General features: G+C 40.8%; 1 protein-coding gene across 1 annotated transcript in view; it reads left to right on the top strand.

Annotated features, from left to right (window-relative positions):
* The first annotated feature begins 385 nt into the window (after positions 1–385).
* Positions 386–27,160, top strand: part of PLCXD3 (phosphatidylinositol specific phospholipase C X domain containing 3) — a 93,014-nt gene continuing 66,239 nt past the window's right edge. Inside the window, exon 1 of the mRNA XM_065739951.1 lies at positions 386–490. Within this exon, the coding sequence (XP_065596023.1) occupies positions 388–490 (103 nt within the window). The 5' untranslated portion in view covers positions 386–387. The remainder of the gene's footprint in view (positions 491–27,160) is intronic.

The raw sequence follows: 27,160 nt of genomic DNA on the forward strand, positions 1-27,160 counted from the left end.
GCAGGACGGGACCTTCGGGCCGAGATCTCGGGTTGATGGGAGACCGTGACACGGCAAAGGAGAATTCTGCGACGGGAGAGAAGGAGCCGCGGCACGACGCCCGCCGCCCAGGGCCCGGCCTGCGACCTCTCCTCATCCCCTGAGTGATCCGGGCCGGGCTGAGGCTCCCGTTGCCCTGCCCTAGCTCTCCGTGGGGGCTACCCCGGCCTCGGCGGCACGGCCGGCGGAGCGCCGCAGGGGAACGGCGGCCGGGGAGAGGCAGCGGGCGGGGGCGAGGCATGGGGCGGCACGGGGCGGTGCCGGGCGGGCGGGGCCGGGCCGGGGCCAGGCGTGCTGGAGCGAGCTGTTGCGACGGCAGAAGGAGAGCGGTCGGGGTACGGCGGCGGCATGGCTTCGTCGCAAGGCAAGAACGAGCCGCGGTTCGCCGACTGGATGGCGGCTCTGCCCGACAGCATCCGCAGCACCCCGCTCACCAACCTGGCCATCCCAGGTAGGGTCGCCCCTACCTTCCCCCCCGCTCCGCCGCCGCGAACAGGTGGGCCGCTGCCCGCCCTCCGCCCCTCGCGGCCGGGGGGGGAAATGGCGGCGGGACTCCGGGCCCCGGAGCAGCAGCGGGAACCGCTGCACGGGAGCGGCGCCGCGCGGGGCGCTCCGGCCGAGCATCCCCCGGCGGGCGGTGCGGGGCCGTGCCCCGAGCGCGCTTTCCCGGCCGTCATGCCGCTGGCACCCGGGGCCGGCGGTGACCTCCTCACTCCCGGACTTTTTGCATCTTTGTTTTTGTGTTTGTTTTTTTGCTCTCCAGTGAGGTGCAGACTGCGAGTTGACCTAGGCGAGGCGTTGGGTGGGTTGGCGGCCCGCGGTGCCCGCTCCTTGGGCGCTCAGGCTGCGCTGGTGTCTCCCGAGCTCCCCTGGGGAAAGCGTCCACTTCTGGCAAGTTTTGCCCAGCAGCTCCTTGTGCTGCAGCAATTTGTAACAGCAGTCAAAGAGCCGTTTAACTCAATCGCGGCAATTTGCTAGAATGTGCCTTCTGCAGTTATTTTGTTCAGACATAAGTCTGCTCCTTGAAAATAAAACGCTTCCCTTTCTTAGTCTCTTGCGGCTCGTTCAAGCTGTGTCTCATCCTTTACATGCTACACCGTGCTTTTTGCTGTTGGTTCGGTATGTTGTCTGTAAAACTCTGTTCCCTCATCAGCGTGAAGAACCCCGTGTCTGTAATTATTGTGTCAAATCCTGTTAAAAGCTTTTGGTGTTAATAACTCTTCCTTAGCCCTCGAGATGCAGGATGTTCCCACAGAATATTGTCTGAGATGAGAAATGAGTTGGTTTGCAATTAACTTTACAAGTTAAATGTATTGTTTTAGTGTATTTCTCTTGGTTTTGACTAAACTTGTGTGAAATTGCTTGTGAAGTGGATCAGCGTTCACTGGTTTCTTTGATTGAGGCTTTTAGGGGCAGTCACAGACACTGTCCTTTAGGAAAATACAGGACAGGTTTTCACAGTGCATTTTTATCAGAGCTTTGGTGCAGCTTAGGAAGTGATAACAGTTTTTCAGACATCTTATTAACATGTCTTAATGTTTGTTTGTTTGTTTTAATTAATCTCCTACAGACCTAGTTAATGCCAATGTTAAGCAGAGGGCAAGTTCTGCAGCTCTGAAGTATTGAAAGTGATCCCTTCAATTGGAGAAGGGCTTTCTTCACATAATGAAGGACATAGTCTTGCTTTTTTGAAATTATCTTCAAAACTTCTTTAACTTCAATAAGATTGAGTGAAGACCTTTGAAATTTGTCTTTCTGTTGGCATGAATTGATGTAAACTTAGTTTGTTTTTCTGTCTTGCTTCTAAAATGCCAGCTTTGGCAAATGGAGCTGCACAGGGAGAGGGGAAGTGTAGCTCACATAAATTGGTCTGTGGTGCAACATGGACATACAGGCTCTGTGGGTGTAGTTGCTGGTAAAGCAGCTCTATCTTCTTGCAGTAGAATTGTTACAGTGTTCAAAAGACAACAAGGAAATGTACAGTGTTAGGGTAAAAGTGAACCTGGGATTGATTTCATCCTTCAAGATGAAATGTTTTAGGCAGTGATAAAGTTTGTTCGCAAGTTTCTTACTATATGACCACAGCTGAGCATTAATGTTGTACATGTGTAACATAAGCACTGCTTCCCGAGCTGCTAATGTAAGGAATGTGTAGAATCAGAAACTTATCAAATCAAATATTTTTGTTTCAATGTTTGACTTTTTAACTATTTTGCAGACTAATATTTCCAGATTTTCAATTATTGTAGTAATGTAGTCGTAAAACAATTGCTGTATCTTGTAAGTAGAATTTTCTTTATTTTTTTTTCTATAACAAAGGAAATTAGCAGTAAATTATTTTTATTTTGAGCAAGATTTAGACCTTCCTTACAGCAGTACTGCAAGGAACTACAGCAGTACTACAAATAGAACTTAATTCATCTGTATGGAATTCAGTTTAGAATATTAAAGAGTCCAATGCTTGTGTACAAGAAACCAACTGTTAGCCTGAAAATATTAGAATGAATTTTCCAAATGGATGTATCATCTTTGATTCAATACAGAGAATATTTCATTCTGCTGTGGAAAACACTGTTCTATTAGAAGTCATTGGTACGTTTCTCATTGTTTAGGAGTGCCTGGAAATGAGATGATGCACTGTGACTGTTGCAGAATAGAGACACTCACACACAAAAAGCATTGTGTCATGATAGTACGTAAGCAGTAATACTGAAGCATTCACGTAATGTTTAGAAGCATGACAGATCATACATCATCTGTTTTTATTTATTGGTCAGCTGTTAAGCTTAAACTCATGCTTCCATAGCCAGTTCAGGGTTTTGTCAGTATGCTAGCATATTCATTCACTTGTTTTGCTCTCTGTGGCTCAGGCCAAGTATTTTTCTGAAGATGAGGAATCCAGTAGAGAAGGCACAAATCTCTAGTACGGCATGTGCCAGCTTTGTCAGTCAAACTTTTTCATTTGGATTTCTTCCAAGTATGAGAATGGCTCCATGGTGTTTTCTTCTTTGGTTCTGCTGGCTCTGTCTGTGTTGTTATGTACTGAAAATGGCAGATTTTCTTCAAGAGGAGAGTACCATTAACAATGAATAGTGTACTCTGTGTGGAAAAAAACCACAACATCTTATCAATCAGAAAATAATATGCATGTTTAATCTTCTATTGCTATGACAGTTAGAACAATGAAGGAGTACGTTCAGCCTGAGGTTTGTCTCCTAGTGCTTTAAACTCCTAATGTTAAAAGGTCTGCCTGGCTGAAGACGTAACAGTCTGGTTAAAAAACAGGCAGAGGAGGCTGATTGGTTGTTTTGGTAGTTGGTAAGGTGTAGTTTTGTTGAATGGCTGCATCTATTTGTCTAGGATAAGAAGTAGCTTTCTGTAGATAACATAGGCTTATAGAACTGAAGCCTTTGGGGCCCCAATTTGTGGATAGAAGGTGTAGAGTACGTTCTGTTCTGCTGATGCTTCTTTTTAATCTGGATTTGACGACATAAGCTATGTGCAGTGCAGTAAAACAGGCATCAGTAGGCAGCATTTCCTTATGAACTGACCCACTTAGATCAATTAACTTTTTCTCATTGACAGTCTGTAGACAAGTTTGTAGTTTTGAGTCTGATTTTTAAATAAATTACCTTTCCCTGTAGTGCTGATATTCCAAGCACCCGAGAAAGTCTTTACAAATAATTTACAATGGAAGAAAGTGCTTTCCTCTCCAAGTAACTGATCTTTCTACTGAAATTATGGCTTGCCTGCGATCAGTTATATGAGTAAATCTGAAGTGCTAGGGACATGTATAAAACCCCTCTGAATGAATTTGAGACCCCAAATACCCAGTGAGTGCTTTGTTTTGAGTGCTGAGATTCTGTTTCATGTGAGGGTTTTGTGCTTTTTTTTTTGAGTAGATGAAACCTTTGGCATCAGTGTGTACTTGTTGTCTAAGGATTCACTGTAAGCAATACAATTCTCAGTGAAAATTATTTTCACTTATTACCAGTTTGGCAGCTGTGTTTGCTTAATGTAGCTCCTTAGAAGGAATGCATGGGATCTGAATAGCATTTTTTATTCCTCAGATAGGATTTTTTTTTTTTTCTCTTTTGACCTATAAAGTTCTTTGTCCGTTGGCCAGAAAGCAATTACTAGATACAGCAGAGCTGAAGTTGGCTCATTTTAAATGAGAAGGAGCTTTTGGCAGGTGGAATTCTTTATCATTTTTTTTTTCTTTTGCGTGTGCGTGTGTGTGCGCTATCCATATTTAGAAAGAGGCACTAAGAATTGAAATTTGTATTCCCCACATTTCCACCTTCATCATGCTTTGGGGAAAAAAAAAAAAAAAAAGCAAAACAAAACACAGACCTCACAGAAAATTACCTTACAGAAAGAGCTGCTATCTGTCAAGGTCAAAGATTATAAGGAAAAGCATTAAGGTACAGGAGATGCTACCAAGAGACTCAGGAAAAACATTTATGATGTTGTAGTTGCAATATTTTGGCCATTTCTTGCCAGTGCTGAATGACAGTGCTGAAGAAGTAACATGATTTATTTTTTTTTTTTCTAAAGATACTTCAAATTTCTGTGTTTGGTTGTAATACCTTGCACATATTTGAGTGATTACTTCTTGGACAGACAATTCTCACTCTCAGCCCTACAGGGAACTTTTTCATCTTTAAATGGGCTAAAAATACCTTCCTATCAGTTACATGCATATGCAACACTTTCATTTTTTAAATGCTATTAGGGAGCTCTTTAATTTTGAGCCTAAAAAGCTGATGGATTGAATGTTCTTAGTGTGAAGAGGAATGTATTTAAGAAGTGGTTGGAGGCTGCTTCATCCGCATTTGTCCACTAGTGGTCAACGGAGTACCTCTGCTTTTCTCTCCTGGATCTGAGTACAAAATTATTTCTGCTTTTTACTGTGAACTGATATTGCAGGTATCAGGTTACCCACCTAGCTTTTATATATATGTATAAATATCCTATGTATCTGTAGGAACTGTTTCTTTTTCCAGCACAACCTGTATTCTGTCGTAGTGCCCTTCTGCCTGAAAGAAATGCTTTACATTTTACTTTCTGGTCTGAAAATGGACATCTTCGTAACTGTCATTCCTGAATTCTCCTTTGTTAGACAATTTCTTAAGTGATGAGCTTCTTTTTTAATTTTACCTACCTATAAAATAACCTCTCACTAACCTTGCACATGCTAATATTATTTCCAGCCTTTTCAGAAATACTTCTCTGACACTGTTTTTGTAGCATTTACCACTAATTCCCCATGCCAGGATGTGTTTCTAGCATGCAGAGAGTGAGTCTGTGTGGTTTCTCATATTGCCATGCAATTCAGGCCCTTTGGCTGCTTCTCTGTCTACTTGAAGGAATGACTTGAAACGTTTTCTTATTTTTCCCAACAGAAGCTTCTTATTTAATATAACAGTCTCCATCCCTTAGTCTTTTCTGCCTGCTTCTTGCAGAGTTGGCTTCTTCTTTTACCTTCCTAGCATCCTGCTACACTGGCAGGTGCGGACGAGGAAATGACTGCATTGCCATCTGGATTTATTCCTTTATTTCCACCTCGCTGAATTTGTTTCATCTCTTGGCTGGAAACTTACTGTTCTGTCTCTGCATCAGGACTGCCCTTATCCTGTATCAAATTTTAACTCTGTGAATGTTGTACGTTTGGTAACTTTTTGTAGTTACTACATTGCAACTTGTACTGTGTCTTCCATGTGAAATGATACTTTGCAGGTGCACTCAAACACGCAAGTAATTAAAAATGCAAGTTCTAAGGAGGCCACTTTATGAAAATACAACTTTTAAGTAAAGGGTTTATCCCTCTTACAATACTTAATGTATTTAAAAGAAAACCTTCACTGACTTGTACTGCTCTGTGTAGATAATAACTAAAATTTTAGCTATGTAATTAGATGCTGATTATTTTATGTCTAATAAATACTTACAAAAATTAGTAAATAGGCTTGGGTTTAACAATTCCACTTTTCAAACCATTTCTAGGGGAAGTAGTATCTATTCCCATCTGTACTTATTCAGAAAAGCCTTTTTACAGTATCCTACTGGATGGAATGTCTAGCATACAGCTAAACAGTGCAGTGGGTGAACAACTGCCTGATATGTGATGGCTGTTGGTGGGGAAGGCAGAGGCAGAGGTGGGCAGTTGGTTAGGGATAGGCTTTGCCCCATAATGTGTTGGACATGGAATAGGCTGCCCAGGGCTGTGAGCACAGCCTCGAGCTGCTGGAGTGTAAGAAGTGTCTGCACAACACTCAAACACATGGAGTTTCAGTTTTGGGTGATCCTGTGTTTAGCCAGAGTTAGATTTGATCCTTGTGTGTTCCTTCCAACTCAGCTTATGGCCTTGTCTTACCTTCAAGGTTAGTACAAATTAATGTTCTATGTTTGTGAGCAGATCTGCATGTGCAGTCCTTACAGTAAAGTTCATGAGGCATTGCAAGTAATATAATTTGGAAGAAGGTTGATTCAAAATCTGAAAATTTGGATTTCAGTTTAAGCTTTTGCAAATTTCATTTTGGTGTTTTTTTTTTTTTCATTTGATCTTCTGTAGCATATGTTGGTTACATCTTTTTGTATCATTTTGAACATCTGTATAGTGATAAATAATAACTGTAAGGAAGTACTGAAATTTTGGAGTAAATCAATATAAACATGTACAACAAAATGCTTTTTTTTGCCTTCTCATTTAACCATCAGAAATTGGAATACTAGAGTTTTCCTCAGGAGGATTTCATGGATAAACAGTTTACATTTATTTTCATGCATATATATACTTGTGATGGAACACTGTTCGGGTACTGCTTATGTTTGCTTAGCAAGACCAACTAAGGTCATATTTCACATATTTGTAGCAGGGTTTGGTTTCTTTACTGAGAAGAAATAGTTCATGCTAAGGAGTGCTTGGGTAATGTGAAACTCTGAAATATCTGAAATGATCATTTTACTGTTGTCAGTAAAAATATAGAATTGCAATTGATCGTAATAGCAAGCACTCCCTAAGACCTAATCTGTCCAAAATGCCTGTGGCAAAGCTGGGGATTTTTTTTCCCTAGGAGATAAGTGCCTGGCAGACAGGAGGGCTTTAGTGCTGTAAGTTGCTGAGTGCCTCAGATGAGGGCTCTTGGTCTTTCATCAGCTCAGGCCAAAATGTTCTGAAGGGATTGTCGTGTTTCTAATGTAGCAAAATGTCATATCAACTTTAAAGTTGTTTCTCTTGGGGTGAAATGTAATATATTCTTTTTTTTTTCCTTTTCTCTTTAAAAACAGAATATGTACTTTTTTCAAAAAATTTCTAGATCGAATCTCTGTCATGCTTTTCGCTATAATCTGATTTAGCAGAATCACTAGAATAGTTTTCTGATGCATTGCCACCTTTTAAAATGTTTCTTTCTATTACATAATGTTTAATCTTTTCTTCATCTGATCTTTCATCTGTTAGCTTGCATACCTCATGCTTAAATGCTTCATTGTAGTGTATCAACTATGAAATAAAGTATTTCAGAATATCTGGAAAAGAGAAAGGAATGGAAGGAAACAACAGATTCCCTTAGCAGTGGTTCCAAATTTGGCTCTCCTCTGTCTGCGACACTTAGGATGTCTCAGATGACTGGAGATGTATGTCATGATCTACTGCCATGAAAGTGAAAACCTATCAAGAAGTTTATCAGATTATAAATTTTGCTACTGATTTGAAAAAGCCAGGATGAAGCGCACTGAGCTAAACCGACCTTTAAGTAACTTTTACAGGTTATTTCCTTCTTTCCCCTTTCCCCTTTCCCCTTTCCCCTTTCCCCTTTCCCCTTTCCCCTTTCCCCTTTCCCCTTTCCCCTTTCCCCTTTCCCCTTTCCCCTTTCCCCTTTCCCCTTTCCCCTTTCCCCTTTCCCCTTTCCCCTTTCCCCTTTCCCCTTTCCCCTTTCCCCTTTCCCCTTTCCCCTTTCCCCTTTCCCCTTTCCCCTTTCCCCTTTCCCCTTTCCCCTTTCCCCTTTCCCCTTTCCCCTTTCCCCTTTCCCCTTTCCCCTTTCCCCTTTCCCCTTTCCCCTTTCCCTCCTTCCTGTTTTTAAATCAAATCAAAACATAGTGAGATAAGTGGTATACTTCCTTCCTGCTTTACCTTGTTGTGGTACTATCATCCAGAATGTTTTAATGTTTATTGTTTTTTTTTGAACCTTATTAACCATTTGGCAGTTTTTATATTTCGGCAGATACAGAACTGGGTTTTATAACTATGGAAGATTACTAAATTGGGATGTAGGTGAGAGTGTTTTATGTGTGAGTTGTGTATAGCACTATATGATTGGTCTACTCATCTACATCTTAAAAATGTTTTAGTTTAAGTATATACTTCTGTTACAACTGCATATTCCTCAAAAGTGAGTTTCAGACTTTCTGATGCTGGGTAATGTGTTTAGAAGATGCACCAAACAGAGAACAACAGGAACTGTCTTCTAATGTTTCATTAACTATCATTAAAGGGTAGAAAAGATGCAGGAAAGTGTTAGTTTTTTACTATCTCTGAAGCCACTAGAAAACTGCTCTTTTTCCAGTGTAGGCTAGGGCTATTGATCTCAAGGAAAATATTGATATTGAGGCTGGCCTCCCTCTTAGGAGACAAGCTTAATTATGAATTGTGCTCCATGAGATGTGGAGTAATTCACTGACCCCTAGACAATGCTGTGGGAAATAGGCATTTATTTGTTTACTTGTGAACTGCAAATCATTGCACTGGGGCTGTTCAAAGCTGTTCATGAAATTCCTTAAAAAGTGAGAGAGTGCCTTATGGAGGCAAAAATCCGACTTGGGCATTAAGTAGCAGATGCTGTGGGTTAGGTGACATTCAACGGTGTCTCCATTTGCACTAAAAAGTGCTATCTGGGGTTTCTAGTGTTGGATCCTTGGTACCTCTTTTTTGCAGATATATTCTGGGCTTGCTGGCTGTATGTAGTGGGCAGCTGCATATAGTGCCAAAGTCAGATATCTATTTGTTTGATCAAAACGTTCGAGTTAAGGACTATTTAGGCCATTAAAGTATGTGGATTTAAATCTGAATTTGTTTCAGGAAATGGTTTTGTTTTTTTTTTTTCTTTTTCTTTTTAACACTACAACTTTTTCCTCAAGTCATCTTACCATCTCCAGGGATGAAATTGAGTCTTTTTCAGGGGCATGGAGATACTCAGATTTACAGAATCTCAGTATTGCAGGGATTGGAAGGGACCTCAAGAGATCACTGAGTCCAACCATGCTGCTAAAGTAGATACCCTATAATAGGTTGCACAGACAGGAGTCCAGATGCGTTCTGAATATCTCCATAGTAAGAGACTCCACAACCTCTCTGAGCAACCTGTTCCAGTATTCCGTTGCCCTTACTGTAAGGAAGTTCTTCCATGTGTTTTTATGGGACTTCCTGTGTTCAAGTTTTAGGCTGTTACTCCTTGTCCCATTGCTGTGCATCACTGAGAAGAGCCTGATCTCATCATTTATTAAACATTAATCAGATTCCCCCCCCTCCCCTCCCGTCTTCTTCTCAAGCTGAGCAGAGCCAGGTTTTTCAGTCGTTCCTCATATGGGAGATGCTCCAGGCTCTTTGTGGCCCTCCTTTGGACTTCCAGGAGATCCTTGTCTTTGAACTGGGGAGCCAAGAACTGGACACAGTATTCTAAATGTAGCTTCACTTCCCTTGACCAGCCAACTACACTCTTCTTAATGCACCACAAGACTATGCTGCTAGCTTATCGGCCAACCTGATGTCCACCAGAACATTCAGATCCTTCTCTTTTAGAGCTCCTCTCCAGCAGGTGAGACCCTAACATGTTCTGGTGCATGCAGTTATTCCTCACCAGGTGTTTAACCTCATCAGGTTTCTCCCTGCACAACTCTCCAGTCTGCCCAGATCTTATTAAATGGTAGCACAGCCTTCCCTATACCTCCTAGCTTTGTATTATCAGCCAACTTGCTGATGGTAGACTCTATCATCCAGATGAAGATGTTGAACGAGATCAGATCCAGCACCAACTCCTGCAGTCCACCAACCAGTCTCTGTGCCACTGATGTCAACTGCTGAGCTCTGCCAGTCAGCCAGTTGTCAGTCCACCTCACCATCCACTCACCTATCCCATGCTTTCTAATTTTCATAAGAAGGATGTTGTGGGCAAGTTCAAAGTAGACAACATCCACTGCTCTCCTCCCATCTACCCAGTCAGTGATGACATCACAGAGAACTACTAGGTTGGTTTAGCATTGTTACCTCTTAGTGAATCCATGTTGACTAATGTCCTGATAACCTTCTTCTCTTCCAATTGCATGGAGAGGGTATCCAGAAGAAGTTGTTGCATCATCTTTCCAAAGACAGAGATGAAGCTGACTGGCCTGTATTTTCTTGGATTCTTCTTCTTTCCCTTTTTGAAGACTGAAGTAACACTGACTATTCTCCAGTTTTCAGGCACCTCTCTCATTCACCAAGACATTTCAAAGATGATACAGTGTGAATCAGAGTCACCCTTGCCAGCTCCCTCAGTACATGCGGTTGCTTCCTATTGGGGCCCATGGATTTGTTTGCATTAATTTTGCTACATAGTCTCTTTAGTTCACTTTAATCTGTAAAACATTGTTTGGTTGGAGTTTTGACTTAATGCCCTTATCGTGCAAAATTTATAACCTTTACTCCTTCCAGTTGGACAGATTGTCTCAAATGGATCTTGACTATGCTAGGAGCAGCTAGTGCATGTATTTTAATGTTCCAGTCATGCTTCAGGGCTTATCTAGTAGTGCAGGCTTTTATAGCAAGAGGGAGTTGGACTCGTGCCGTTAGCTAAGTGTTATTTAGGACATGTGCCTAGTGTTTTGAGAAACATATTTTATAAGTTGACAATAAATAAGGAGAAACCAAGCCAGCCTCAGTAGTTTTTGGATGTAGCTGTCTTACAGGGGAAACAAGCCAAAGGACACTGTGAAGGACATGAACAGCACACGTGCAAATGAATATTGTTGCTTCTTCTCTATAAGAAGCAGGAATCCTTTTGAAAATCGCAGTGGAGAATATGCACAAAAGTAGGTATTTCTAAGGCCACTTTCTGATTAGAAACAACCTGAGTGTGACCTGATAAAGACAGTTACTGAATTGTTAGACAGCTCAGGATGGTGTGGTAGGGGTACTGAAGAGGAAGAGTCTGTTTCTTTGTTCTGTTGTACACACTAGTACTGTTGCATCTTCCTGCTCTGCAGGGGTCATAACAACTAAGACTCTCAATATTCCTGTCTTTCTTGTTGTATATTGTATACACCACAAAATTACTATGGTTTCCCTACAGACCGCATCTTTTACAAAATCAGGAGGGATCTAGGTTACTGAAAAGGGACATCAGTGTTGGAGGTCCATTATTGGTATATGGAGAAACAGCAAGGATTAGACTGAAACTGGTGTTATGTGGTATGGGATGCAGAGGTGGAGATCTAAGGCCAGGATGAGAACTGCTCTGTCAGATGATATCAAATATGCAATCAGCTTAGAGTACTGAAATTGGCATCTTTCATGTCCTTTGTCAGAACAAGGGCTCAAGAAATCGATGAGGATAAAGAGATATTCCCACCACACAAATGTGTACTCCATTACGCTTCTGACCTGTGGATTTCTGGAAACAAAAGGCTGCATTCAGATTATTGTTGTATAACCCTTAATGGACTTTTTCCTGATGTCCCTTTAGTCTGTGTATAAGGCAGGATCATACTCTTTCCCTATTCTCCTGTGCTGTTGGAGAATGCAGGGTTTACAGAGCCATCAGTAGAAGGAAGTGTGGATCAACGCTGGGAGAACTTGTCTGAGACAAGACAGGATGAAGAGAAGTTGTTTTTTTTTTCCTTGTTTCTGGAACTGCTTAGGTTTCTTACACCAAATAGATGCTGTATTAAGCAACAGGAGGTGTTCTGGAACAGCAGCTGTAGCCTGTCCCTCCTTTTTCACAGCTGAAGGTGTCAGTGCAGCAGCTAACATCATCTTGTTTGTGGTCTTCTGGAGCCTGCTGCAAAGCTGAAGGGGTAAGACTGAAGGATGACCTCTTTGTTCTTTCAATGCTTAGTATCTTCTGTCTGTCTACAATTCACATGAATCAATGTTCCCTTGCTTTGGAGGAGGAATGTACTGAGGAGGAATTCTGAATCTCAAGCATTGTGCCAACTACCCAAGAGGAGCTAACATGTATAGTGGCCTCTTTCCAGTTCAGTCTGATTCTCTAATAGGTGTTTAGGAAAAAATAAGCCTCCAGTGCAATGTTCAGAACTGGATTTTATCTTGTTTTGACACTGCTTCCCTATATGTGTTAAGACATAGTTTCTTAATCTTCAAGCCATCTTTGTCAGTATGAAATAGCTTGAATTTTACCAAAGAGAGGGAGGAGGTGATGGTGTTTCATTGTCAGTTTAAGCTTTTAATAATAAGTGTTTTCATATTTTGAAAAGTATACAGAAGTGCAGATAAACAAACTTAATGCATTGAAAGCAGCTTCTGAGTCAAATGAGAGGTAATGCCTTTTCTTTTAAAAATTATTATTGTATTCAAAAATGTTTGTTATATGAACAGAGACAGAAAGGTAAATGAAATAATGCAGATTAAGGAAAACTCAGTGTCAAACTCAGTATGAAATAGGGACCAAAGATACTTTGTTAAGAGGATATGTAAAGCCAGTAGAAGTATGAAGTCATATTCTTCTAGCACAAAAAACATATAAACCATTTAAAAGTAGATGAGGACAGTCTAGGAATTGTGACTCTCAATTTTGGCTAATAGTGAAGACCCTCCTAATCCAGGAGGCAAACTAATGCATTTTCAAAACTTCCACCAGTGTGTGAGTAAGCTAGAAGGCTCCTAGAAGGAGTAAAGCATATGTTATACACAAAGGAAGCTTTTTGCTGAACTCCAACTTGATCCACATGAAAGTCCTTTTTATTTTGTTTTTCGGCTTCTGGCTAGAAAACAGAATTTACCACCTGCTAGACAATTTTGAAATGAATCTGATGCTGTTTGGCCCGATTTTTTCACTGCCACATACCGTATGTTGTAAGTGCTGATCTATATGAAGTGTCACTAAATAGTGGCAATAACTATATTTTTAATCTTAGAATTACTCAGGTTGGAAATACAATACAGTGCAGAAGAAACAGTCTAGTAGGTTTCTAGAGTGTGTGGAAGATAACTTCCTGACACAGCTAGTAAGACAGCCTACCTGCTAACAGGTGTCCTGCTAGACCTGCTGCTCACAGAGGAGGACTGGTGAGAGATGAGGAGGCCAGAAGTTGTCTTGGGGCAGAGTGACCACGAAATGGTAGAGTCTTTGATTCCTGGTAAAGTCAGGTGGGGGCCAGAAAAACTGCTACCTTGGACTTCTAGAGGGTAGACTGTTTAGGGCACTGGCAGGGGGAGGGTCCTTTGGGATTCAGTCCTGAAAGGTAAAGGAGTACAAAAAGGCTGGTCGCCCCTCAAGAAGGATGTCTTAAAGGGGCAGGCATAGGTTGTACTCCTATGCTGTGGGATGAACCAGTGGGGAAGAAGTGGGGAAGACCATAGTGGATGAACTTTTTCTGAGGCTTCAGGTGAAAAAAAGTCTACCTCCTGTGGAAGAAAGGATGGGCAACTTGGGGGAGTTGTTAGGATATGCAAAGAAAATTATAAAGGCAAGTCTGGGATTGGGAGCAGAATAACCTTCTCCTCCCCACCCCACCCCCCCCCCCCCTCCGACTCAGACAGAAACAATTAGGGACCTACTTCTCCACCTGGACTGTCATAAGTCCATTGCGACAGATTAGATCCACCTGAGAGTGCGGGTGGATCTGGTGGAGGGGACTGCCCTGCCTCTTTCCACCATCTATCAGCATTCCTGGTCAGCTGGAGAGGTCGCAGAGAATTGGAGGCTTGCCAGCATGACTCTCATCTACAAGAAGAGTCGTAAGGAGGATCCAGAGAACCACAGTCCTGTCAGCATGACCTCAGTGCAAGGAAAAGTTATGGAGCTGATCATCTTAAAGGAGAGATCACACAGCATTTGTGTAAAGCAGGGGGATCAGGCCCAGCCAGCACAGGTTCATGAGAGACAGGTCCTGCTTGATTAACATCATCTCCTTTTAAGATCTTGTAACCCACCTGCTGGATGACATAATCTGCTTAGACTTCAAGAAACTCTTTGACACTGTCTCCCAAGGTATTCAAGAGAAGTTAGCAGCTCATGGCTTTTGCTGGGTAAAGAACTGTCTTCATGGCCGAGCCCAGAGAGTGATGGTGAATGGAATTAAATCTAGCCAGCAACTGGACACAAGTGGTGCTCCCCAGGGGTCAGTACTGGTTCCTGTCCTGTTTGATATTTTTACTGATGACCTGGATCGGGGCATTTGGTGCACCCTCAGAAAGTTTGTAATGGCACCAAGTTGGCATGAAGTATTGCTGTGCCTTGGGGATAGGAAGGCCCTTCAGAGGGATTTGGATGGCAGCATAGCTGAGCTGAGACCAGTGGGATGAAGTTCAACGAGTCCACGAGCAGGGTCCTGCAGTGTTGTGGTGGCAGCAATGCCAAGCAACACTACAGGCTTGGGGCAGAGTGGATTGAATACTGTGTGGAAGAAGTGGACCTTGGGGGTATTGGTCAGTGGTTGGTTGACTGTGAGCTAACAATGTGGCCAAGAAGGCTTGTATCAGAAATATTGTTGCAGCAGGAGCAAGGAGGTGATTATCTCTCTGTACTCAGTACTGCTGAGGCTGCACCTCAAGTACTGTGTTCAGTTTTGGGCCCCTCACGATAAAGAAGGCTCTGAAGGGGCCTGGAGAAGGGCAATGAAGCTGGTGAGGAGTCTGGAGCACAAGTCTAATAGTGACAATAACTGGAGGAGAGGAGGTTCAGGGGAGACCTTACTGCTCTCTACAGCTACCTGAGGGAGGTTGTGGTGTGGTGGAGGTGGCCTCTTCACCTATGTAACTAGTGATAGGACTGGAGGGAATGGCCTCAGGCTGCAGTGGAGATACTCAGGTTTGACACTAGGGGAAAAAATATTTTCTGAAAGAGTGGTCAGGCACTGGAACAAGCTCTCCAGGCAGGTGATGGAGTCAGTCTTCCTGGAGGCATTCAAGAAAGGTTTGGATATTGTAATGAGGGACATGGTTAGTGGGGAAACACTGGTGATAAGTGGATGGTTGGGCTAGATGATCTTGGAGGTCTTTTCCAGCCTTAGAGCTACTGTGATTCCAGAGGGAAATGTGAAATGAGATTTGGTAAAGGAGGCTTATAGTCAAAGACATTCTTAAATACTGTCTGAAAGAAACACAACCTGGATAGTATTTTTATCTCCATAGCTTCAGTACTAAACTGATTGTAAGGAATTCATATCCTTTATTATGACAGGGTTTTTTTCCACGCTTCACAGAGACAGAAAACTAAATGGGTTGCTTAAAATGGAGAACTAAAGCAGAAGCACGAAATAAACCTACTCACGTTTTATAGATCATGATGTAGTCTTTGAACTGTTTTTTTCTCAAGGAGTTATATATTTTAAAATAGTTGTATTCTACTCTGACATTGAACTACAGCTGTATTAGAGGACAAATAGGTATCTGAAGCTTCTTATTTCAACTGGTGTGCTGTTGATGCCTTGCATGTATGACTCATTCGTGCTCTGGCACACCAGTGGGGACAGGAAACACTTCTGTCAGGAAGCAACATGAGTTTGCAGTTCATCAAAGGGCTTAATAGCCAACAGAGTGGTGGTGGTGGCACTGCCTCTCTCTTCGGGGTCTCTGGAGGTGAAGGCCAGCCCCAGACAAGAAGTCATAAACAGATTAGACTGTGAGCAGCTAAAGAAGCTGAGATTTCTGGACTCATTTGAAAAGCAAAGAAAGTGCTCCAGTAGCCTCAGTGAAATGGGAAGTTGGCAAGGAGAGAAGTAGGTGTCAAGTCAGTAGTAAGTACTGAAATTCATTAAAAGTTTTACATTCTCCCTCTGTGAGTGATGTACATGCTGCCTGTTTTGGTGTTTTTCTGGGGCAATCCAGTAGCACTTCTTTCCTTTGGTCCATATTCTTCAATCCTTCATGCAGAGTTTCTGAGCATGGTTTTGTGAAGATAGTTGAACAAGTTGTTCATCACTTTAGTCTTTAATATATGCTACATAATATATGCTGTGAAATAGGACAAGAATGCTCAAAAGCCTCCTATTTGCATGGCCTGAAAGCTTGAAGGCAAGAGTAGTTTCAGTTGTTCATCTAAAACAATACAAGAGAAGAGAATATATTAAATGGAGGAGGGATGAGTACAAAACAACTTAGGTTACTGCAAAGTAATATTTTTGTTACTCCTTAGTCAGCAGAAATTTATCTGGGTGACTTCTCTTGCACTACATAAGACGCAATTAATTCTAGTGTTTTATTCTGATCTCCTTATCTGTAGCACTGACTCTACATAGGGTAATGTAAAGCAGCTATAAATACTTCAACTATTTCTCACAGATTCATAAAGAAGTTATAAAAACAGAATAGGAAGACTATCACTGTGCTCGCTTGTTAAATTTGTTGTCCCATCACAGGATATTGTCATGCTCTTTTGCTGAAGCACGATAAAGGAATTGTATTTCTGAGGGTGCTGAGTCCCAGTTTGCTCCTGAACCCAAGGGCCTCTGTGCAGACTAGAAGGTGAACTCTGCCAAATATATCTCCATCTTTTCAAAGCACTGCTTCATAAATCATCTAGAGCATAACACAGGAATGTTTTGCTGACTGATTTCACTTAAAAGACTTAAGAAAATGCAAAGGAAAACCTGAGCTTGGAAAGAGAAAGCGCAGACGTTACACTGCTATTAGGAAAATCAGTACAATTCACTACAACAAAAACAACGTGATACTGCTAAATAAGAAGTTATACCCAGTCATTTCAGCAGCTGCTGAGTTCCTATGTGGGCTCTGAAAAGACTGGTTTATTTCTGTCATTCTTATGTATGTTCTGAAAATACATATTGTTATGAAATCTCTATCATTTAGAGGTCTTTTGAGCTCTATCATTTAGAGTTATTTTGCAGTATTGAAATATTCCATGGGTGTCAAGCTAGGATATGTAAATTGAAAGCCATTGAGAGAGGATGTTTTTATAGCTGATAAATTTTAATTGGGATATGGAACAGCTGACAGCCTGAGATGATGTTTGCCACTAGGACTGTGTCTGCTGACGTGCGTATTGCTACCTTTGACAGTGATTTTGTGTTAACTTTAAAGAAGTAACCTTGAAGTGTTTTTGAAGGGTGAGCTGACATTGGGGAGGAAAAATAAAAAACACAAATTAAAATCTTTTTTATTGTTGTGTATGATAGTTTTTAAAAAAATCTTGGTAGTAATGCTTGCATCCAGTTGATTTTAAATTCTTTTGGGTGAAGACAGCACTAACTTGGTGACATCAACAAAGTTTTGGGCTGTGTTTTTTCATTACTAAAATGGTTGGATGTTCTTTCATTTAATGTGTTTCATTAATAAGCTAGATGAGAACAAGCTCATTATTGAAATACATGGGTAATAACAATTGAAAGTGGAAAACATTAGCCCATACTGGACCACAGTAAAATGAACTGCACTTGGATTAAAAATAAACAAATAGGCTGGGGTTGGACTGCAAAATTATTTGGAAATTATTTGGCAGAAGAAAGACTTAAAATGTGGTAATTCTGAATGAGATCTGGAGGGGAATGATGACTGCAATTTTAACACATCAAGCAGCTGGGAAGAAATTGCCATTGTAGATCTCAACTGTGTGTTCATAAGTGTTGTTTATGATGGAAATGCTAGTACTATGTCACTGCAAATGTGGTATTGTATTTGTCATTACTAAAAGACAGAAATGGAAGGTGGAAGTGAACTGACAAAAGCCATTAAACATATGTCAGTTTGAGGACTGAAGTGGCAAAATTGCTAGGCTAGTACAAAGATACAAGTCTGGAAATGGAGTTGAGATCAGCAAGAGACGATAACAGCAAGAGAAATATATTGATGATGGATTACCATAATACATGACTCGGAAAAAAGAAAGGATTTCTCTGAACTCCTTGAAGCTTGGATTGGAAGGTCTGCCTTGGCGTAAATAAAGAAAGCTACACATTTCCAAGTAGATGCCCTTCTTGACTTAAGGAATGCTCTTTTCCCATTCTTTACTCATCTTCAGGAAACACAGGTTAAAAAGTGTCATTTTCCAAGCAACTTTCAATGTTGAAATGAGCTGTAAGTGATGATAGTCCATTTATAAAACCTGAGAGCTCCTGGTGGATCGAGCTTATTAAGTGTTCTTGAATTTGATGCTTGACATGACTTCACCACCACATGTAGCCATCTTCAAATCTCAGTTGCTTCAGCTTTCAGGCTCCTTAAGAATTGCTCTGCATGTGGTAAAAAGCAGATGGACTCCACTGAACACTGGGCATCAACAGCTCAGGGGGTTTCTTCTGCAGATTACAGCATGTCAGTGGTGGTTTACTTGTGAGGGAAGATTTCATGGAATTTTTTTAGAAAAATATTAAAAGCCTTAATGCTTTTCTTGAGCCTCATTAATTTCCTTCAAATTAAGATCACTTTCTGGAAAGAAAGAAAGAAACAAACCAACAAAAACAATGAAACCTCTTGAGAATAAATTTAGAGAACATCAATTAATATTATTTATGAATATAATTGTTGGCAAGATTGGAGAGTGTACACTACATTTAGAGGGACGCTATTGCAAACTGGAGGAAATGCTCTAACTGATGCTATATAAAGTCAATGCTGGTAGAGTCACTGGAAGGTTGTTTCGCCATTCTGTAAAAAAGCATGGCTGTGTACCGGAAGATTGAATTCTCCTACATGGCCTGACCTCCTGTCTGAGCTCTTCTCTGCAGGGGGCATCTTAGATTGTCAAAGTGTGCTCGTTTTTGATGAAGTTCTGTGCTGAGTAGCTCTGTTTGGTGAAGAGCCAAGAGCTGTGACCTTGGAACCTGTTTCTAGATGTCTCTGTATGGCAGAACTTAGTCTGAATTACAGCCTAAATATTATAGAGAAATCACTCTACATCAAAAAGTGAATTTTTAACTTTTCATTTTTCTGGTGAACTTTGTTGTTGTTTTTTTTTGTCTTTTCTGTTGGTGTTCTTTTGTTTGTTTGGTTTTTTTTTTTTTGCTTGAACAGGCCCTCTTATGACCTACTTAAATTCTTAAAAAGCAACCCTGACAAACCAGAGGGCAACGTCCACCATTGAACCTTAACTAGTTGTTTCATGTGCTGCTGGAATCAAAGCATGTTCTGTTCTACAGAATATAAAGCAGGGCAAGTGTGAGGTAATACACCAACAGCCAAATGCAATGCTTCTTTTCAAGTGTTATGGTAGTGCTTGTAGGTTAGCAGTCTCTCAGCCTTGAGGGATATGTGAATGAACATTGTATTATGTTGCACATAGATTTCTGTCATTCTTGAGCTAGGCAGACTGAATGATTATTTTTGGCTCCTGCCTATACTGTCCTTACAGCTCTGTCAGAGCTTCACAGTTAATCACATAGTAGAACCTCTGAGAGGTCCAGTCAGGGTGAAAATGTGGCCTCTCCATGTGTGGTTCTGGGGGTGCAAGTCAGGTCCTGTGTTGCAGAACAACTTCCATGAGATGAAGACACACCAGAAGTTACTAGAAAAGTTATGTTACTATGTTACTAGAAAAGTACTAGTATCTTCCTTTCTAAATTTATTTGTATATTAAAAAGCATTCAAGGTCACTCTGGACAGGACTATGAGCAAACTTACCTAGCTGTAGTTGTGCCTGTCCATTGCAGGGGGAGTTCGTTACCTTCATGGGTTCCTTCCAACTCAAATTATTCTATGATTCTAGGATTTATTTTTAGGTGTGTGTATGGATGTATATGTTTCATGTGTGTATGTATATATATCTATATAATCTATTTTTACAGTTCCTGAAATGTGTGCATTGCAATGCTGTGATTATTATTTGCAGGGAACCTACATGATATGAAATTACTCTCTTCTTTTTTGGAGAGTGGTATTGATTTCCTGATCAGTTTGTGAATCTGACAAAAAAGAAAAAAAATAGTACAAAAGCAAACACTACGTGGTCACCACAGTATTCATTAGTCTGTTCATATGACCTAAGCAATTCTTACATCCCTAAATAGCTCTCATTTTACCCTTGCAAAGACATGATGCCTTTGTAGTTGAGGTTTGTATGTGTGGCAGTGTCATCCTCTATAAATTAATGCATTTCTTAACTGTTCTTTGCTCCATTAATCACAGCAGTCTCATTGCCTAAGAAGGCTGTATTACTGTGTCATCTGTTGCAGCAGTTCCAAAGCCTTGAGACGAAGAGCTGTTGAGGAATTGCTTACCCTGGCTACAGGGAGAACGGGGAAACTTGCATCCTGGTGAAAAGTTGGAAACCTTGCTGCTCCTTGGCACTTCAGCTCTGGTGTCCTGGGAATTCAGATGAAGACGATGTCCTGTAAATTACTGTATGGGCTGTCCTTTTACAGCTCTTAATAATGTATTTTATTATGATATTAGGAATGATGAAATCTGGAGGAGTCTGTTTGCTGCATCAAGACCATGATGATTATTGGTGGTGGAGACCCTGTGAGATTCATATTTGTAGGAAGCAGTAGCTCTATCAAAGAGCATGAAAATATTTCTGAGTCTGACTGAAGAACATGCACAATGTGGTTTTGTGGTTTTTTTTTTGTTTTTGTTTTTTTTTAGGATAGCTTTCTGGTAGGGACATAACTATCACAGTGCACTTTGAAGGTAGTCAAGATGGGGAACTATAAATGCTGTTTGAATTTCACATATATTCAGCTTGAAGTTATGTGCTGTTACCAATAAGGCTGCTAGCACAACCAATGGATTGAGAAATAAAATTTGTTTAAGCAAGATTAGAGTTCTCTACAGAAAAAAACACTCGGTTTCACAGTTGCTGTAAAGTCTATCAAATGGAGAAATTCTGTGACTGAACTGATTTATTCTGTTCTGTGCAACAGTCCAGCATAAGTAATAACCATCTATTGTGGCTTTAGAGATCTGTAAAAAGACCCTGATCTGAAATTCCCTAAGATTGTAATCTGTTTTCCTGCAAATTCTGTATTGCCAGGAAAACAGCTTTGGAAGTAACAGATGCCTTTTTTTCATTAATACTTGAGAACACCAGAGAGAAAAGAATACTTTATTTGCAGTGGAAAAATACACATTTTCTGATTTAAAATAAAAAGTTCTTTCTCAGGCATTAACCAGCCTGAATGTGTGAATTCAGTAATGGCCATATATATCAAAAATGTAAAGAACTTGTTTCAAACCGAGGCTCTGTTTAAAGCACCATATAGATACATGCAGTGTCATCTCCCTATTACCTTGCCGTTCACCAAAGCAAGAACAGAGGCAAGCAGATCTGCTATTTCTCTTGTATATGCAGCTTTCAGCTACTGATAATGGCACAAGCTTTGCTTTATTTCCTTGAATTACTTGTGCATCTTCTAAATCTTGTGGTGATGCTGGATGGAGATTGTATATTTTTTCAAGATCATTAGGAGGTCCAGCTAGTTCTGTCCAGAGAGTTTCTAAGGTTGAAGTAGCTCTTTATTCTATGATTTATTCTAGGTTGTGAGGGGTTTCTTACTTCTGGCTTATCTCACAAATAGGACACTTCCTGTAGAGGATTAATTAGCAAGGGTGCTGAGTGCCTCTGTATGGAATGCTATACTCCACTGAAGCTCTCCAGCTTAAGTTCCTATTTTAAAGCTTAGTTTATAACTGAGCAGATTTCTAGTCGAAAGTTTCCTCTTCAGAGACACCTGTAATAAAGATTTAGGAAAACAAAACAAAACTTGATAGACTCAAAGAATAAGCTTGGGCTGAAAGAGATCTTAAAGATCACTGAACTCCAGCCCAGTAGATCAGGCTGTTAGGGGCTCCATCCAATCTGGCTGTGTTGATCTGTGTGATCAGAATCTCTTGCAGGGTGAAAGACGCCCTTGAGAGTGCCAAGAGGAGCTTTGCATACCTGAGAACTATGTACCAGTGTTTTCAGTCCACTTCTCTGTATTTGGTTCTTGCAGGCTGTTTTTGTCGAGTAGTTTTATCAGCGTACTATATGGTTTTGCTGTGAATCTGCAGATGTGGCATGTTAATTCCCTTACGTATTTCTGTTCCATAAAGCATCCATGGAAAACTGCTTTCCTCCAAAATAATAGCCTGCAGGCATTCTTGAATAATAACATACATTAAGTTTAGAATAACAAAACAACAATAGAAAGTCTGATTTTAAATAATAGAATATAGAAAATAATGAAGTAGACAACACATTTTGTTTGTTTAGGATCAATGGACTAACCAAAATAATTGCTTTGCCATTATATTCAAGACGCAGAAATAATGATGATATCATCACTTTGCAGAGAATTTCTGCAATATCTGTCAGAAACCAAACCATTATCACTTATTTTTACTTATTTAAAAACAAACAATCAAAAAAAGCCTGCAAAAGGCAGAGGATGGTCCTGACATTGTTGTCAGTTTTGCACTTTCCCTCAGTAGGAGTTGTATCTGAATGACTAAATGACAACAAAATGGCTGATTTACTTGTATGTGCCCTGAAGTGAGTTGTCTTGAACCTTCAAGGAGCACATATGTTTTCTCAGGAGCCAGAAATAGGCAGTGATTTCTGAAAACACTCACTATATAAAAAATCTGTCGACTGATTATTTTTGCTCTCCACATTGACCAAAGAGTAAAAATTGTCAATAGAAGTCATTTAAATGTGGATTAAATCTAAACTTTTCTCACTTTTTTGCTTCCTTCATAATCATTAGACTTGTTAATTTGATTTACACAACAGATACATAAATCAATATGAGTAAGTTTTCCTTTCTTTATTCTTACTGTCTTTTTTCATTATTTATGAAACTTTAATCTGCCATCTTTTAAAAATCGAATTATTATTTTGTATTATGGGGGTCAGGTAACTTTCTTCTATATTTTCCTCCAAGTAATGTTTGGATATTTTTTCTTGCACTAGTTTAATATCTCAAATATGATGGTTTAGGACGAATTTATAAGCATTGACTGTCTTGGGATAGATTAGGGCTGCAGAGTTTATCTGGGATAAACATATTGTTTTCAGCTATAGCTCATGTTGAGTTTTTCTAGATGAAGTATAATCCTTCTGGTATCACAGTTGCCTAGGTAAAGGTCAGCTCTTAAGATGCTTTATAGAAGTTCAAATTCTAAAAGCTTATTTTTGCCCTCAAAAGACAAAAGGTCAGAATATGAATGAGACTGTTCACATTCACTGGGTTCAGTAAGCTGAAAGACTGGTATATACTGAATTAAAATATGAGAAGGTGTGTTTTCAAAAGAGTGACCCAATGAACTTTCCTGAGCACTCATCTTGTTTTCTTTATTAAAAGCAATTATGTGTGTGTAACTAATCTGTAGTGGTTTACTCACCACTGTGTGCTTTAAGGACTGCTCGAAGGAGAGCAGATTGATGAATCTGACTGATAAAAAGAGGCTGTGAAAGGCAGACTGTTATTAGTCACAGCCAAGTCCTCTCTTCTAAAGCAGACTGTGGTCTAAGCTATATAACAGGCAGCGTAATTTAAATTTCAGAGTCTGTTAAGTATAAGGACTGGAAGCATAAACAGTTGAGCTGCAAAAGATATTAGATTTAGGCTGCTCTGAAAGTAACACATCCTATTTATTTTCATGGGAACTACTACGAATACAAAGAGCACAACAATACTGTTTGATAGAGCACATTCCCAGACAACAAAACACTATTTTTCAACAGCATTGCCATTAGCTGTGCATTTTTGCATGTAGACTGTGCTCTTAAAAGTCTTCACCAGCTGAAGTAAATTACTGTCACCACATCTGAAAAGCACTGCCCACTGCCTCACTGTGGTCACTGTTTGGTCTCCATGAATGTTCAACAAGCATCAGTGAACGTCACTGAATTCAGGGATACACCTTTGCTTCATCTGCACTCCCACATCAGATAGCATTTTGTCAGACTGCCCCTCTGTGGCCATCTGTCAAGTGGCAACAACACAACAATATTGATGGGAAGATTCAGACTCCACTGCGGTACCAACACCATCTGCCTCTGATGTAGTGGGCCAACATAATAAAATAGGAGGTTTTACTTTCAGACTAGCTCTTGTGTACATGCCATGCAACTGCAGTGAACCTTTATCCAGGTGATCAGCAAAAAATGAAGGTAGTGTATAAATTTAATTCGTTACTTGTCACACAAGAAATAGATGATACCTGTATATGTTTTTCAGGCTTCCAGGTGCTTAATGTCAGATGGTAACTTATAGAATGCAAATATTTTTTTAGTGGTACTTAACAGTGACGAATGCATGCCTGTCAAGCTTGGTTTATTTTTGCTGGCTGTTAAGTAACACGTATGTATTTACTTCTGAGCTAGCTGGTACAAGTTTAAATGGAAATTTTCAAATACACCTGGAATTCATCCAGTGTTGCTCTCAATAATTTTTCAAGGCAAATAGAAGGTTGCATCATGATGTGCTGCTTTCCTGCTTCAGACCACGATGCTGTTTATCTCCACGTAGGTGTCCTGATTTGGCCACATATTCTTGAGTCGCTGGAGAGGAGCGGGACTAGACTGTTTAACAGCTGATTGCGAGTGATTGCTACCTCTTTGTGAAGGCTGCTGTATGAGTTTCAGGGTAGATGTTTATGCTGTTTTTTGTTTTTGTTTTTGTTTTTTTTTTCCAGTTACTGAGATAGCCTTTCAACTACAGTATCTTCTCAGTTAATTATCCCTTGTGTAAGTTTCTTCAGGATAAAAATATAAAAATGCTTTCTACCGAAAGATTTTTGCTACTTCATTTGTAAGCCACAGCAGGCGATACTCAGTATTCTTAACCCTATGTGGAGCATCAGCTGTGCCAGTTATTTGAGAGCTAGTTATTAAAATTTCCTGAAAGATTTAATACTGTCAAGTATTGTAATCAGCTGAATGCAGGGCTTTGTAACTAACCTACCTCCTGGAACCTGGAGAAATGCTGTGAAAGCAGTAACATTGCTTGTGTCAGGATATCAGGGGTGTTGGATCACTTTTCTTCCAGGGACATGTTTTTAGCAGCCTGGGTTTTTTTCTGAAAGAAACCCAGGCTGCTCTTTGAAATCCAGAGTTTCCCAGGGCAGGTAGGTCCAACTAGAGCCCCTTCCTGCTGTGAACGAAGGACAGGAAGATTAAAGAGAGCCTGGCTTTGCTCTGCACTGTACTTGGACACAGACCTCACATGCTGAAGCAAGTAGTCTGGAGATGTGCTATTTTAAAGTCTTGTTGAATTTGGGCAGTTAGATGATGAAAGGCTTGCTAGAAAGCAGCATGATACTGCTACTGTGAGTCAGAGGCTTATTAGAGCAGCCCTTTAAGTAGGGGTGCTAAGGGCCTCCCTGGAAGTAGCTGCACTTATCACACTGGGAATAGTTATGCAGAACCAACACAAACATGAACAAGGATGTTAACAATTAGTTTTCTCTCTGTTAAAGGTATCTACCAGTAGAGCTGTGCAACGTTGCATTTTTCATCCTTTGCACTTCTTTAGTTTGCCCATCTGTTGTAGGTTGTATGATGGCCAGGGCACAAGGTGCCCATGACTTAGCTTCCTCAGTTCTGCACACAGGTAAGCTCTGGGAACTCCTAAATTCTTTAGAAATGAGCAAGGTAAAAAAATCACACTTGTTATGCCCTGGCTTTTTTTTGATGAGGGATTGAGAGCTGGAATGTCAGAAACCAAAAAGCTGTCCTCAGCCAAATTAGACCACTAAAGCCATGGCAAAACTTTTTCTCCCTTGACAGATAAATTCTTCCTGTACAGTTTATGCACTAGGTTTCACATTATGTTAGAAAACTCAGTTTGTATTTAGACACATATGAATCATTGCACTGACTCCGGGTAGATATATTTGTATGCCAGTGATTTTACATATTTCTATATTTCTGTCTGGTCATTCTGGTGGCAGCTCCCTGTTGAAACTTCCTCAGATATGAAGTTAAAACTTAAGTTGCAAACTGTGGAAGGTATGGATGGTATAAGCAGTGACAGAGGAGATAAGCAAGCTACAAGAACTTTTAGGAAGATAATTATTTTTTTTATAGTGAACTCTATAATGCTGAACGATCTGGTTTTCAGGCAAAATATTGTAACATTCTGAGCACCTATTTTACATGTGTTGCACTGTTGAGCACATAAGCATTCTGATCCAGCAGCAATCAGCTGCTGCAGAAGCCACTGAGCACCAATACCTGTCTTTTCTGACATAACTCATGTGGAAAGTCTCTGAGAATAACATACAGAATCACAGAACTGTAGGGGTTGGAAGGGACCTCCAGAGATCATTTGGTCCAGCCCCCTGCCAAAGCAGCTCCCTAGCCCAGGTTGCACAGGTAGGCGTCCAGGCGGGTCTGGAACGTCTCCAGAGAAGGAGACTCCACCACCTCTCTGTGCAGCTGTGCCACTGCTCTGTCACTGCACTGGGAAGAAGTTCCCACGCACATTTGTGCAGAACTTCCTATGCCTCAATTTGTGGCCTTTCCCCCTTGTCCTCTCACCACACAGTGCTGAGAAGAGTCCAGCCTCGTCCCTTTGCCTCCCAGTCCTTAGGTATTTATAGATGTGGGTCAGATCCCCTCTGAGTCTTCTTTTTCATCACTGAACAGACCCAGGTCTTTCAGCTTTTCCTCATAAGGGAGGTGTTCCATGTCCTTTATCATCTTTGTAGACCTCTGCTGGACTCCTTTGAGGAGATCCCAGTCTTTTTTTTTATCGGAGTCCAGAGCTGGACACTCTACTCAGGTGAGGTCTCCCCAGGGCAGAGTAGCGGGGGAGGATCACCTCCCTCAACCTGCTGGCCACACTCTTTTTAATGCATCCGGAGATCCCATTGGCCTTCTTGGCCACCAGGGTACACTGCTGGCTCATGGCCAACCTGTCATCCACCAGGACATGCAGGTCAGAGCTCCTTTCCAGCAGGTCATCCCCCAGCCTGTACTGGTACATGTGTTTATTCCTCCCTAGGTGCAAGACTCTATACTTG

This window comes from Cyrtonyx montezumae, unplaced genomic scaffold (assembly GCF_038088225.1).
Source record: "Cyrtonyx montezumae isolate F1298 unplaced genomic scaffold, pur_monq_1.0 scaffold_25, whole genome shotgun sequence".
NCBI lineage: Eukaryota > Metazoa > Chordata > Aves > Galliformes > Odontophoridae > Cyrtonyx > Cyrtonyx montezumae.